General features: G+C 41.3%; 1 protein-coding gene across 16 annotated transcripts in view; it reads right to left on the bottom strand.

Moving 5' to 3' along the window:
- Nucleotides 1–16,021, bottom strand: part of CARMIL1 (capping protein regulator and myosin 1 linker 1) — a 340,308-nt gene that overhangs the window by 25,440 nt on the left and 298,847 nt on the right. For all 16 annotated transcript variants that reach the window (XM_003311043.6, XM_530908.8, XM_009450613.5 and 13 more), the window contains 3 exons: nt 14,131–14,197; nt 13,690–13,886; nt 556–668 (listed from right to left, as the gene is read on the bottom strand). In XM_003311043.6, the coding sequence (XP_003311091.2) occupies nt 556–668; nt 13,690–13,886; nt 14,131–14,197 (377 nt within the window). The remainder of the gene's footprint in view (nt 1–555; nt 669–13,689; nt 13,887–14,130; nt 14,198–16,021) is intronic.

Genomic DNA, 16,021 nt, shown 5'->3' with positions numbered 1-16,021 from the left:
AAAACTTCAGAAAATGCTGACTCTGAGGGCTCTCTACTAATTTTGCTGTCATTTTGACACTGTCTGTTAAATCATGCCATTTAGCAATGACTTAGCCCCCCAACCCAATAAATCAAATTATGAACAAGGAGAAGCTCAAAGTAAGTAATTCCAGCATAACCATGATCATTACCCTGTAATGGAACTATCCAAGTGATAAAGCCCTAAAAGAATCTTGGGGTGGTATATTTTGTGGTCTGGTTTAGATTCGTACAATAGGTCTCAAACTGGAGCATGCCTCAGCATAACCTGGAGGGCTTATTAAAATACAGATTGCTGGGCCCAACCTCCAGAGCTTTTGATTCAGTAGGTCTGGGGCAGGAGTTTGAGAGTTTGCATTTCTAACAAGGTCCCAGTTGACACTGGTATTGCCGGCCCAGAGACCATATTTTGCAAGCTGTCAGAATAGTAATTTCCATATATAAAATGAAACTTAGTATACTAAGTTTAATTGTAACTGTTAGTAATTTAAATATGAATAAAATAGCATTATCAGTGAAATTACTCTGAACTCACTTGGAATCCATTTTGGTCACCTTCTTGGTAAAAAATTCATCTACACCTTCATCCACTCTCCCCATGAGACCATTCTGTTCACCATCTTGTGAGACTATGTTGGCAGCACAGACCTGCAAAACAAACAGATGTAATGTTAATTCACATGCACCTTGATTTAGCAAACATTTATTACTAGATTTAAGACACTGTGATTAAGGGCTATGGGAGGGACAAGGCTCACTAAAATAGGGACCACGTAATCTACAGGAATAGAAGCCATATGTACAATCATAACACAGACAAGAAGAAACAAAAGTGAGGGATGCACGATAAACACCATGCCTTGTGGAGATTCATGCTGACTGGTACATCAGAAGCTTGGACCTAACAGATATGACGAGTCGAGTGTTTCTAAAGGCAGAGAAAGGCACTGCAGGCGTGTGGTAAGGGGAAAGGGAGTGCATGGAGAAATGAAACACGCACTGACTTCTGAGAGTGGTGATAACTCCAGGGCCCTGAGGTGTGTGGGTGGGGCTGGCTGCTAAGGATGGAACATAGTAGATGCTATTACTGGCTTCCCCTAACCCTCTCCCCTGACTACTTTCTTTCTTGCTGGAAGAGCCCTAGAGTCAGATTATGGATACTGATTTGCTTAAGCTACAATCCCTTCCTCTTGTCTGTGATTAATAGGCATGGGAGTGGGATATAACCCTGGTGTGTGAGACACAAGGGGAAATTTGCTAGGGAGCTCATGGGGGCAGGTTTTGTCAGGAGGAGAGAATGTGTTTTTCTGCAGTTATGTGAGGGATATGTGATGTCTGAGCTGCAGAAGGCCACTGGCATTCACCAAATGGGGAGGCCCAAGGATAAAAGGCTGCACGCTGGTTGACAATAACAAAGCAGAAAGGGGAAAGCACCTGGGTATCTGTGCTCTGCTGCTGAATAAGCCACGCCTGGATCCTGAGGCTTCTGGATTTTTTGTTAGGTGAGAAAATAAATATTTCTCATTGTTTAAGTCACTTTTGAGTCAGTATTGAGTATTTCATAATATCCAGTTGAATACTTTCCAACTAATAATATAATAACCCATAAGGAACAGCCTTGAGCCTTATGCTAAGGAAGAAGGAATTTACTGCTTAGATGATAGGGAGCCACCAATGCAGCAGCATGGCCCAGCCTGAATTCTGGGGAGGTAATTCTGGGGCAGTATGAAGGACCAATTGGAGACGCCAGAGAATATAAGTAGGTAAACCTGTTCAGGAGCTGAAATCAAAGACTCTTGAATAATTTAACGTAATCTGGAGGTGATGAGGAACTAATGAAGTGGAGAAGTGAGAATGGAAAGACAAGAGCTGCCCAAGATATGGTCAAAGTTTCTAGGCCAGGTAAATGGGGACATGGTTCTAGGGAACACATTACAAATATCATATTTGGGGGAAAAGCTGTATCTTATCTTCTTGAGTGTTTGAGGTATTGTGGGAAATCCAGAAGCAGGTGTCCAGCAGGCAGCCAAAAACTCCAATCTTATGAGAGAGGCTGGTGAGAAGCTATACTAAGTTAGCATGTCTCTTTGAAAGGACAACTCATAGTAAGCTTAGTCAGATGCTTGATTTGTGTCTGCAATGTATATTAATATTTCACAGATAGGTTGTGGATGACTGAGAGAGAGCATGCATCTTGCCCATGCTGTTGGATACAAGGACAAATTCTCATGTGGTTGGGATACCTGGTCTAGATGTCTTGCCATAGAGCGGTGGGAAAGCTGTTTCCTGTAATCTTGATTTGTAAGTCTCAAGGTGCCTAGGGGGAACATGGCTTATGTCTGTATGGAAATTGTTTAAAGAAAAAACCCCTTGAACAATCATCCGCTTCATTCATTGGGAAGCTCTCATTATGAAAATGAACTATGTGTTTGAGTTCATGTTTGTGACATGCTGAAAAGTGAAGAGACAACAGATAATAGGCAAAGAACCCTATGAAATAACAATTACACCTCTCATCTGAATGGTGCTTTATATTGGAGCAAGGTTTTCCTACATGTTGCACAAGAGCAGACAATCAGCAAAGTTCTATAATTCCGTTATGCAGAGAAAAAAGCTCACTGAAAAACTTTGATTACAAAAGATAAAGTAGTACAGAACTTGCTTGTATTATATTATTTTTCCCTTTTGGAAAAGAATTGAGGATAGAATCTCTATAGCAGTAATAGCCCCTTAAGTTAATATAGTTCTTGACAGTTTACATGTGTTTTACACATTATTATGTCACCCTTACGTCTACCCTTTAAACTGAAAGAGATAGCACTATCCTACTTTTTGGTTAGTCACAGATCAAACAGTGGCTCAGAAGGTTAGCGGCACCCACACTGGTCACCTGATTGATGGATGAAGAAAGATGCGACCCCAGGACATACGGTCCTAACACAGGGTTTCCTCCCAGCTTCCCCCAATGATTCCTCTTTCCATTTTGAAACAAACAAACAAAAAAAAAGCAAAGTTTTACTTGTATAATTTCTTCCCTCAGGAAAAATTTCTCTTTTCCTGCTTGGAAACAGAAGTCACAGCCAGCACAAAAGGTTCTCTGGGGATGTGGGGTACATCAGTGGGTTTCAGAGATGGAGGCACAGAGCTGAACAAAACAGTTTGCTTTCCTGCAGGACAGCCCAGCTTTTAGGGCTGGACTGGCCCCTACAGATCTTCCAGTCCAACCCTGTCATTTTAGAGATAAAGAGACAGAGAGCAGACAGATTAAGAGAAGTCCAGTATCACTGGGAGATCTTCCATGAGACATGGTTTAAAATGCATCTGTTAAAAAGGAAGCAGGAGGTGGCATCAGCCTACGTGAAGAGCAGTAGAAAAACTGAAGACTGAATTGAAATGTAGTTTGCAAAAGGGTTCAAGGTCAAATGTACATGCTGTTTCAGCTCCTTTTCTAACAAAAGCAAAGGAAAGGACAAACGGTTATCAGAAGTTCTCAAAATCCCATTTGCTTTTGGTCTTTTCTGTCAAGGAGAATACATTTCAGACTGAAAAGCGTAGCACAGCTGTTGGAAAAGGAGGGAGCAAAAACCTCAGCCGTGAGCCTGGGGCCAGAACCCACTGCATTTGCACTCAGAGAAAGGCTTTTACAAATAAAATCAGGAATCGCTGTTGTTGATATTTGATAAAGAAGGTAGATTTTGCACCTCCAGTGTGTAAGTGCTAAAAGGATAACTCGTGAATGCTGAGAAAATAAGCTGGTGATCATGAGGACTAAAGACAATTCAGACCACCCTCTGTTTTCCCTCTGCCAGGATTATTACAGTGAATACACCAGGGAAAGACAGTAGGCGGTGCACCTGGATTTTGATGCGGCAGCTGCCAAATCTCTCACAATGTCTTCATTGGCTAGATGGAGAGGAATGGGCAGGAAGTAAGGACAATTAGGTGCATTAGTAATTCTTTGAACAGATATACCAAGGAGTGCTAATTAGTGAACTGAATAATCATGGAATGTTATGTGCATATATTAGAATGTAAAAAACATGGAAAATTAATTAGCTAAGCAATCAAGAAATAAGGAACCCAAAGGAAGTAAAATGAAGAAAATATAATAAAAGAAAAAAATTAATGAACCTGAGAGGATTGATAAAACAGTTGACTCTTAGAAGAAGACTAATAAAAGAGATGACAACATTAAGAGAAAAGGCATTAAAAATATGTTAAAATGGAAAAGGGGACATAGCTATATAAGAGATTAAAGCTATCAGTATAAGAAATTAAAAACTTAAAGGAATTCTATAAACAATTAAATGAACAATTAGACTAAATGGAAGATACCTTAAAAATATATAAATTATCAAAATGATCTTAAGAATTAGGTAACCTGAACAGATCTATGACAAAAGAAATAAAATCCTTAGTAATATTATCTACATACAAGTATCACATGCACACAAGCATATAGACAACACTTAGGGCCCAGATGGCATCCCAGGAGAGGAAGAGACAATCTCTATTATATGTAAACTGTTCCAGAGAATAGGAGAAAAGAAAGAGCTTCCCAATCAATTTTATGAAGATAGTATAACTTTGAAAGCCAAACTAGATGGATGGTTTAGACAAGAAAAATAAACATGTTAAGTCTCTCTTATTTATGCATATAGATGCAAAAGTTCTCACAAAATATTAGCGAACAAAGCCTAGCAGTGTATTAAAACAAAGCAAAAACTCATGACTAAAAATGTTATAACACTAGAAAAAGTATGTTGAAATTCGCCCAAGTTTCACATTAAAAAAGAAAAATTATCAGTCTCAACAAATACCGAAAAAAAAGAATCAAACTACCATTCATTCCAAAACAAAATTAGCAAAATAGAAGAAAAGTCTCTTAACTGAATAAATTACAGCAGAAACTGCTTTGTGTCTATTTAGTGTCTATTCGCTCTTGTTGACTCAATAACAAAACCCTGACTTATTGGAGTATTGATGTGACCAACTGGCTATTTATCTTCCTAGATTTTCTTGTAGCTGGGGATGGAAATATGATTCATTTCTGGCCATTAAGATGCAACTGGAAGTATACTAGGACTTCCGGGTAGTTTAGATTCCCTGCTGCATGCACCCCCTTTTTCTCTGTCTGAAATATGTGTATAAAAACAGATTATAGACCTTGCCTGAGAATAAGATCAATACCAGTCACCTGGATGATATAGCCATTTTAAAGGTGAATGCAACCTGTGGTTGAATAAATAGAAGTTTCCTATTTAAAAGGAGAGAAGCAATGGGCCGGGTGTGGTGACTCACACCTGTAATTCTAGTACTTTGGGAGGCTGAGGCATGTGGATCGTGTGAGCTCAGGAGTTTGAGACTAGCCTGGGCAACATGGCAAAGCCCTGTCTCTACAAAAAACACAAAAATTAGCAAGGTGTGGTGGTGCACACCTGTAATCCCAGTTACTTGGGAGACTGAGGTGGGAGGATCACTTGGGCCTGGGAGGGGGAGGTGGCAGTGAACTGAGATCGCACCACTGCTCTCCAGCCTGGGTGACAGAGTGAGACCCTGTCTCAAAAATAAATAAATAAAAGGAGAGAAGCGATATGGCAGATCTTACTAAAGTACTCTATTTTGTCTTGGGTGCCACACTGCAATTTATTCAGAACAGAGTAACAAGACTTGTAAATGGATTCTAGACAATTTCATATGAAGTACATCGAAAGAGCTGAAGAATTAAGATTTGACCCACAAATATTGTTAAGTCTACTAAGTAGAAGAGACTTGGCTACCACGTGCCACTCCAGAAGACTGAAACAAGATGGCTAAGTTCAAGCTATACAGTAAGAGTTTTAGCAACACAAAAAGTAATTTGCTAATAATTAGAGCTTTAAGAAAATGGCAGCTTCAGAGAAAGAAGTCATTGTGGATGGAATGGCCAATCAATGGCTGTGTAGGGATTTTTAAGCACCAGATGAGGGACTGAACAAGATGACTTGAAGATCCTTTTCAGCCTTATGACACCATGATTCAATGCATACAGGAGAAAACCTATTACCCAGGAGTTAGTCCATTTTAATTTGAGTTGGTTTGTTTCATCATTGGGCCGACTAGTGTGGGGCTATGCCCTATGCCGAGAATATATGGCAAACTGACTGATACTGACCTATCACACAAAGTGAAGCCACTGCATGGTATAATATTTCAGAGAATGATCATGGACAAATCAGGTATCTGTCCTGGGCTTCATATTCCCTTGAATATTGAGTAATCTTTAAAATTCCTTCCACTAGGAGATTATTCCAGTTAGTGGTAGAGTCAGCACTATATCCCAGTCCAGTGTTCTTTCCACTCCTCTATGCAAATTTTTCAATGATTTTTCCTTAAGGGAATACTTGTCACCTATAGTTATGTTAGGAAAAAGTAGAAAGAAGCAATAGCTAACTGGCAGTGGATGAGCGAGTATAAGCATGCCTCCATCCCTGTTGGGTGTCGTGGTTAGAATGCTCACCTGCAGTTAGGTGGCCACGTGGCCAAGTTCTGGAAAGTGGTATTCAGATGAATGTGAAGCTCATCCTTTCGGACCTGGCCCTTAAAACCTCAGAGGTATGAACCTTCATGCTTTATGTCATCCTCCAGCTGAATGCATATGACTTGAGGGACCAAAAAGGAGGGTAGAGCCACAAAGTAAAAGTAGCCTGGATCCCTGACAACTGTAGTGTCCCCTGGCCAGAAATACCCATAATGGACTATGATATGAACAAGAAATAAACTCCAAAATATCAGAGATTTAACATAGTAAAGGTTTATCTCATATAGTAGCTAGTGTTACCCCACTTAATACAGCTGAACTTCAGTATCCGAGGGGGACTGGTTCCAGGACGCTTGAGGATACAAAAATCCATAGATGCTCAAGTCGCTGCTATAAAATGGCATAGTATTCGTATATAACCTACAAACATCCTCCTGTGTGCTTTAAATAATCTCTAGATTACTTATAATACCTAATACAATGTAAATGCTACGTAAATAATTGTTATACTGTATTTTAAATTTTATATAATTTTTTTTATTGTTGTGGTTTTTTTATTGCCTTTTAAATAAATATTTTCAATCCAGAGTTGGTTGAATCTCAAATGCAGAATGTGTGGATATGGAGGGCTCACTGTACACTACACGTTTTCCCCCTTTTCTCTGTTGTAGCTGGCACATTCTGGTACCTGAGAAAATGGGATTTCCACTCTTAGATTACCCATGTGATGCTCTTTTCCCAAAAGCAAAGACTTTCTGACAGTCAATTCAACTGAGGAAATAATTTTTGAATAAAATTGTATGTAAAGTTAGTTAATTTGTTTCTTAGTAAACATGGGTAAGAATCCCTTTGAATTAATGAGGGTAAATGAGTGTGGTATTAAATCGGTTTCCAGGAATTTTTTTCTCTTCCTCCTCCATTTAAGTGTAGAAAAGGGAGAATGGGTACAAAAGCAAAAGCAAATATAAGATTTATATTGTAAAGATAATATTAAAATGGAAATACTAGCTTTGAACAACAATGTTTTTAAGTAAAGGATGGCGTATTTTTATCCTATTTATTTCTTATGACAACTCAACGACGTAGGCAATGCTGGTATTTAGAAACAAGTTGGCTCAGGTTTTTTAAAAAAAACCCACAAGCCTCTGTCCAGACACACACTGCCAGGGAGTGGAAGAGCCCACTGGCTGAGCCTAGCATCCTGCTCTTACTACTACAGTAGAAGGTTAAATTCTATGGGCTAAGCAGCTATAATGTAATTTTTAAGAATTCTTTTATCTACTTAAATTAAGTAAAAAGGAAAAAAGAAAGAAACATTCTAGCTCTTGTTATTTAAAAAAAATCTTTGTTTTTGTTTTTGGAGTGGTAGAGGTGGAATAAAAACATATAGCTAAAATATCTATATCCATTGTTCTCAAAATGACTGTGGTTTGATCTAAGGTTAAATTTTTGTGCCTAGTTTCCTTTTTTAAAAATAGGTTCCCTCTCCCTCCCCCTCCCCCTCCCTCTCCCCGGTCTCCCTCTCCCCGGTCTCCCTCTCCCTCTCCCTCTGTCTCCACGGTCTCCCTCTCCCTCTCTCTCCACGGTCTCTCTCCCTCTCCCTCTCTCTCCACGGTCTCCATCTGATGCCGAGCCGAGGCTGGACTGTACTGCTGCCATCTCGGCTCACTGCAACCTCCCTGCCTGATTCTCCTGCCTCAGCCTGGGATTGCAGGCGTGCGCCGCCACGCCTGACTGGTTTTTGTATTTTTTGGTGGAGACGGGGTTTCGCCGTGTTGGCCGGGCTGGTCTCCAGCTCCTGACCACGAGTGATCTGCCCGCCTCGGCCTCCCGAGGTGCCGGGATTGCAGACGGAGTCTCGCTCACTCAGTGCTCAATGTTGCCCAGGCTGGAGTGCAGTGGCGTGATCTCGGCTTGCTACAACCTCCACCTCCCAGCCGTCTGCCTTGGCCTCCCAAAGTGACGAGATTGCAGCCTCTGCCTGGCCGCCCATCGTCTGGGATGTGAGGAGCCCCTCTGCCCAGCCGCCCAGTCTGGGAAGTGAGGAGCGCCTCTTCCCGGCCGCCATCCCGTCTGGGAAGTGAGGAGCGTCTCTGCCTGGCCGCCCATTGTCTGAGATGTGGGGAGCGCCTCTGCCCCGCCGCCCCGTCTGGGATGTGAGGAGCGCCTCTGCCCCACCGCGACCCCGTCTGGGAACTGAGGAGTGTCTCTGCCCGACCGCCACCCCGTCTGGGAGGTGAGGAGCGTCTCTGCCCGGCCACCCCGTCTGAGAAGTGAGGAGCCCCTCCGCCCGGCAGCCACCCCGTCCGGGAAGTGAGGAGCGTCTCCGCCCGGCAGCCGCCCCGTCTGGGAGGTGGGGGGCAACCCCCCACCCGGCCAGCCGTCCCGTCCGGGAGGGAGGTGGGGGGCGGCCCCCGCCCGGCCAGCCACCCCGTTCGGGAGATGGGGGGCGCCTCTGCCTGGCTGCCCCGTCTGGGAGGTGAGCAGCCCCTCTGCCTGGCCGCCACCCCGTCTGGGAGGTTTACCCAACAGCTCATTGAGGGCGGGCCATGACGATGATGGCGGTTTTGTCAAATAGAAAAGGGGGAAATGTGGGGAAAGGAAAGAGAAATCAGATTGTTGCTGTGTCTGTGTAGAAAGAAGTAGACATAGGAGACTCCATTTTGTTCTGTACTAAGAAAAATTCTTCTGCCTTGGGATGCTGTTAATCTATAACCTTACCCCCAACCCCGTGCTCTCTGAAACATGTGCTGTGTCCACTCAGGGTTAAATGGATTAAGGGCGGTGCAAGATGTGCTTTGTTAAACAGATGCTTGAAGGCAGCATGCTCCTTAAGAGTCATCACCACTCCCTAATCTCAAGTACCCAGGGACACAAACACTGCGGAAAGCCGCAGGGTCCTCTGCCTAGGAAAACCAGAGACCCTTGTTCACATATTTATCTGCTGACCTTCCCTCCACTATTGTCCTATGACCCTGCCAAATCCCCCTCTATGAGAAACACCCAAGAATGATCAATAAATACTAAAAAATAAAAAAAAAATTAAAAAAATAGGTTATCTACTCTTCATTTTACATAAATATCTATTTGCACATTTTTGGCACAAAAATCGGTCATTACAACATGTTTGGCCTGGAAGAAACTGGCATGCTGGCATTTAACTCAGCCTTGGCGTTGACAATTCTGACACCTGGAAAAGTTCATTTGAGGCATTAGGGTTCAGAGACAAACTCTAGAAAAGCTAAGACAGACTTTGGATGAACTGATTTTACTGAATCCTAGGAAGAAAAACAACGATAATTGTTAATAATTGCTCTTACTAAACACTAATAATAAAAGTAAGCCACAGCCTCCTCATTCTTACCTGAAAAATTTAAATAATGGTGCCTGTGTGGCAGCTTCACAGGGCTGTTAGACATGAAAGCACTTTGGAAATTGTAAGCAGCGTGATATCATAAGGTAATATATTTTCACTATGAACTCAAGTAAAGGTGTGCTAATCTATACTTCTCTGTCCACCAGTGCTCTGGGAAAAAGCCAGATCTATTTAGACCTCTAGCCATAATGCATTATTTTGGGACTTACCTTTGTGTTACACAGTCCCTAAGGGAAAACAACCTAGAGTATGCCAACCCTGTGAGTCCTGGCTTCATTGTGGACAAAGGTGAAATCTCTCTAGAACAGATTGATGAGGTTGGGACATGCTACCCCAAAATATGGTGCCTTGGCATTTGAGGAAATAGCAAAAGCAGGAAGGTCATTCTCATCTTCCCCTTGCCTTTCTCCCTTGAGGCAGGTCATAAAAGTTTCATTCGAGAAACTGCCCTCCCTATAGGCAGATAAAAGAAATGTCTCTGAAGACATGGGGAGAGGGAGAAGAGTCTGAACAAACAGGCCTTGCTAAGTGCCCCAGTTTATTACCATTAGATCATACCCCCTTTGTCTAATCCTACTTCTCTGTAACTATCCACTTCATCAAACTTAGCATAAAAATACAAAGGTTTCTCCTGTTTCTTTGAGTCTGCATTTCTGAAGGTTCCCATGTCACATAAAACTTACATTAAATAAATTCTCTTATGCTTTTCTCTGGTTGACCTGTCTTTTGTTACTGGTGCTTCAGCCATGAAACCTAGTGATACATGAGAAATTCTCTGTTCTCCCTTGCAATATCTAGTATGCACCTCACATAGGACTCTGCCACAGCTTCCTTCCTTTCTTTTCTGTTTTTCAAACATTTAAGGAAAAAAGGCTGGCATGGTAGCTCATGCCTGCAATCCCAGCACTTTGGCAGGCTCAAGCAGGAGGGTAGCTTGAGGCTAGGAGTTCCGAGATTAGCCTGGGCAACATACCAAGAGCCCATCTCTACAAAAAAAAAAATTTAAATAATTAGCCAAGCATGGTGGTATGCACCAGTAGTCCCAGCTACTCAGGAGGCTGAGGTGGGAAGATTGTTATTGCTTGAGCCCAAGAGTTCAAGGCTGCAGTGAGGCATGACTGTGCCGCTGCACTCCAGTCTGGGTCACAGAGTGAGAACCTGTCTCAAAAAAAAAAAGAAAGAAAGAAAAAGAAAAGAAAAGATAAAAGTACATAAGATTATCTCTTTCCATGAGTCACCAGTTTTATCAAGGATAAACTTAAGCCATTTCGCAGACAAGTTATATTGTTAGTGTTATTCCATATGGAAAGAGCCATAGAGAAACCATTTATTCAGTAACATCCTAGAACCTGAAGTGTGGGTTGTTGGGCGGGAGGTGGGTGGGGGGGGTTGTCTTTTTATCTATCTACAAAAGTATTTCCCTTATTTTAAAAAGAGAAAGGTAAGTATATCCCTATAAGAATATGTAATAATGGACTAAAAAAGCTAAAAATCAGTAAATTAGAAAACAACAAACTAGAATGTTTTTGTATTTTGAAACAGTATCAAGCTATTTGGATTCAAATGAGAGAAATTAACCAAACACAACAAAAGCCTGATCTAAAGTGAGGAAATTATCAACAAGGCAGGTAAGTTATTGTGACCTTCATCCATCTATGTCTCCAGCTATCCACCTACTTATCCAATAAGTATTGTTGAACCCCTACTATATTCCAAACCCAATGTAAGCACTGAGCATATTACCATGAATAATAAATCACAGGCCCTGCCTACACAGAACTTAAAGACAAGGAGTAAGCTGAGAAAACTCTGTGTGATGAGAGCTGTGACAGAGTAAGCATCAGGTACTGGAGGAGGTGGGGCCTCCATGGAGAGTTGCTCAGGCTGTGCACTGTGCACAACCAGCCTGTGAGAACAACTTCCCTGGTGTCATGTGACCCTAGCTCTGTGGGAACACAGTGGGAGGGGTAAGGAGGGCTTCCTGGAAGAAGCCTTGCCTTCTTTAGAAATAACTATGATCTAATGGTAATAACCTGGGGGCACTTAGTAAGGCCTGTTTGTTCAGATTCTTTCCTCTGTCCCCAAGTCTTCAGAGATAAGGACATTTCTTTCCTCTGGCTATACAGAGGGCACTTGTTGAATGACGCTTTTATGATCTGCCTCAAGGGAGAAAGGCAAGGGGAAGATGAGAATGACCTTCCTGCTTTTGCTATTTCCTCAAATGCCAAGGCGCCATATTTTGGGGCAGCATGTCCCAACCTTATCAGTCTGTTCTGGAGAGACTTCACCTTTGTCCACAATGAAGCCAGGACTCACAGGGTTGGCATACTCTAGGCTATTTTCCCTTAGGGACTATGTAACACAAAGGTAAGTCCTAAAATAATGTATTATGGCCAGAGGTCTAAATAGATCTGGCTTTTTCCCAGAGTACTGTGTGGACAGAGAAGTATAGAGAAGTGGATAGTTACAGAGACGTAGTAGAGATATAAAAAATTTGAAAGTAGTTCTCAGCCCAGGAGATGGGGGGAAGCAATAAGAAAAGGGCTGCAGCATTAGAGGGCTGGAGCTCAGGATGGGAGGTAGCCTAGCAAGAAGGAAGAGGGAGAGCTGGTGATCAGGGTCGTATTCAGCTTTCTAACCTGTCAACTGATGATGTCCCAAGAAAAACAGGGGATATGAGAAGGGCAGGCTTATAAGGAAAGGTGGGATCTAACTTTCAAATTTTTGAGCCCAAGGTACTAATTCAAATTTAGGAGGCAAGTGGATATCCAGAAATCTACAGTCAACAACAGAGACTAAAACCATGAGTTAGATGATATCACCCAGACGGACAATAAAAAACTTAAATGGGTCTGGCAGGAAAACTGAAAGGACACTGCTGAAGAGGTGAGTGGAAAAGAAAAGAGTGTGATGACTCAGAGATCAACGGGAAATCTCCTGCCGGGAATGACAGAGCTTTCTGTGTCAAGGAACTGCTGAAACATCAAGTATGATGACGGACAGCTGAAGAGTCCACAGGATTTGGTCTGGAGTGACCTTGGGAGGGTGGTTTAAAGGGTAGGTAGATATAGAAGGAAGATTTTGGTAAACTGTGGAGTGACAGGAAGGTGAAGAAGAGAGACAGTAGAGACAATTGGCACAGGAAAACTTTTTCAAGAAGTTTAGCTATAAAGGAGAGAAAAGGCATTAACCAGAGAGAGACATGGGTAAACTACATTAAGGCTCATCAGCACACACAATTGAGTCTTCTACTGGAGTAGAAAGAGGAGGATGTCAAGAGTCACACACTGGGGCTCCCACTTAGGGCTCTTCTCCAACACTTCAGTTACCTCAGTTTGTGGAGTGGGGGATGCATGTGTGCACTCCAGAATCAAACAATTTTTAATTACCAATTAATTCTTTGGGTACTTGTATCTTTTTTGCCCAGACACTGTAAAATACTAGAGACATTTATCTAGAATAAGGATTTCCTATCCTAGACAAACCTTATCTATCTAAGGATTTCCAAGGGCAGCTCTGTTCTGAAGAATCGGAAATTTTACAGCATTGTTTTCTCCACAATTATGTTGTTTTATTTAAGTGACACAATCTGTTCATTCTCCAAAATTGTTGAGCACCAAGTTGAGATATTTTGTATATCTCATGCAAAGAGTTTCTAGTCTCCTTAACCATAGCTTTCATGTTTGTGCAAAGCACTTTAGCAAGACCCTCCAACTTTCCCCAGAGAAGAAAAGGGTGTGGGAGAGATGGGGCCTCTCCTCCAGTCCACCTACCGCTGCTTGGGTGGGTTGCTGCTTCTTATTCCTTTTTGGCCTTAACTTGGTAAAGTGTTCCAGCTTCTTCCCCTCTTCAGAGGGCAACTCAGAGATAAATCCCGAGCTCCGCTTCTCCTGTCTGAGGGATGGGAAGGGCGGGTCTTCGATGTGAATTGGTACCTCTTCCAGCGCTTTATCTAGATCAAACTCCATTTCTAAAATTAAAAACAAAAAAACAGCCCAAGGCCAAAGCTTAATGCATAGAGATGGATAAAAAATTCCTAAAAGTAATTTTAAGTCTAGCATTGAATAGCAAACACACATTCACAGATCACTGAACTCTTTCTCAATATTTACCCATGTAGTGCATCCATAAAGAACATCCCTAAAATGGTCTAAGGTCTTGCTGAGGGTGCTTCACAGTTCCAAGGAAATGATTGGCAGCAGCAAAACACTTACCAAAAGCCCTAGAAACAGGCCGCAGCATTCGGCTATGGATACTCTTCCTTTTGGATTTAGGGGTCATCTAGAAATGAAATAATAATTTAAAAAAAACACTTAGGTAGCCACAGAAAACTTGCCTTTCAAACTTCTGAAACATTCTGGATCGACTGTTTAACTCAGTAGTTGTTTCTCTGCTTTAGAAGATGATTGAAAACCTAACTGAAGAGACCAAACTATTTCTAAATGTTTACAATTTCTCAAATGATACAGCTAACCTCTTTCTTTTGTTTCATCCCTAACCAGTTGAATTCCACTTATATAGCTGAAAAGAACAATGAATGAATTTAATTCCAAGCTGTATAAGAGGATGTTAAAATGGATACATAAATAAAAATCAAAGACTGTAAAAATCAGTCACGAAAAACTGAAAACACTATTAAGTGATCATTGTCACAGTAACATCAATGTAAGCAACCCTGACCTCTTTCTGTGTCACATCAATGACTTAAGTAGTTGCACTCTTGTTTCACATTTTGCCCACAAGATTTTGATCTTTACTTCATGGGCAAAGACCAGGAAAAGGTGCTAGGATTCAAAAATCTGTATCTGCTGGCACTTCTCAGTGAAATGTCTTTGATCCTGTTAATCTTCTAAAAAATGAAACCCAAACTCAAACCAAGGGCCAAAACTGAAGAGCACTTTCCTAGCATTGGTGTCAACTGTTTATGGTGCAAAGCCAACCCTCAGAAAGGCACTATCTTCTCCCTCAATAGGATCACACAAATGTCAAAGACGGAGGGAAGCTTTGTCATCACCTACACAAATAAACTCCAAGGATGAAACTGAGTTACAGAGATGACAAAGGCTAACATTCATGGTGTCAGAAGGAGCAGAACCATGGACAGAACCCAGTGAGGAGGGTCAGGCCAGCATCCTTCCTGCCACATCAGTCATGACCCATATAGAGATGGATGGATGTTAGGGATGTTTTCACTGGTTTGATATCAGGAAACTGGTACGTGTATAAACTAAGAGGTAACATAACTGAAAGAACTTAGTTTGCATACTTTCATTTAATAGGTTTTCATCTAATGCTTCCTCAAAAAAACAATCTACATGATTGAAAAACATTCTTTAGCTCCAAGGAGAAACTGGCTGATACTGATCTTTAAAGCAAACAAATCTATAGTTTTGACAATTATGCCAGTTTTAATAATAATATCATTTTGCTATTATTTATTGTTGAGAGAAAAGGGAGATAAAAAAATGATTAGCAATTGTATTGAAATCCAGACTGGTTTTCCTAAAATACAAAATGAAACTTGCCGATTTGGCTTTTTTCAAGGTTTTGTTAAAGGCAGACAAACTGAGGAAAAGCTATTTATAAAGTAACAGGCTTTGCAGGTTCAATAAAAACTCAGCTAACTCAATGCAAATGGAAAGGAATCCAGTTTAAGGCAGTTCTCCCCAAAGTTAGCCATGCAGTTGGCTGAAGAAGTTAGTGGCCTGCCTGGTCTATTCACAAGTGAAATCTCTGAAAGTAATTCTCAGGAGATACAAGCTATCAAAATATATGCTGTGTTTGGTCGCAACAAGTTCTTCAGTATTCTATCCATCTTGTGCACAATCATGGTAGGTAAAATAATCAAGAAGTAGCTTCAGATATAATTTTTAGCCAATTTCATTTAGATTAGATTGTCTAGATTGTCACAAATAAAGAGGAAAGATGTTTAAAAATGCATGGACTGAAGATGTCTTTTTTTTTTTTTCCTGACTCTTGATTATATTTTACAGGAAGTGTATTCATGGGCAAAAATAGTCTGGTTTAAGTTTCCATATCATGAAAGTCTTTATGATACCAAATAAATGTAAAATATATAAAAATTATATTTCAAATATAATTTTA

Source organism: Pan troglodytes, chromosome 5 (genome assembly GCF_028858775.2).
Source record: "Pan troglodytes isolate AG18354 chromosome 5, NHGRI_mPanTro3-v2.0_pri, whole genome shotgun sequence".
NCBI lineage: Eukaryota > Metazoa > Chordata > Mammalia > Primates > Hominidae > Pan > Pan troglodytes.
The sequence above is the reverse complement of the archived record's forward strand: the minus strand, read 5'-3'. Positions and strand labels throughout refer to the sequence as shown.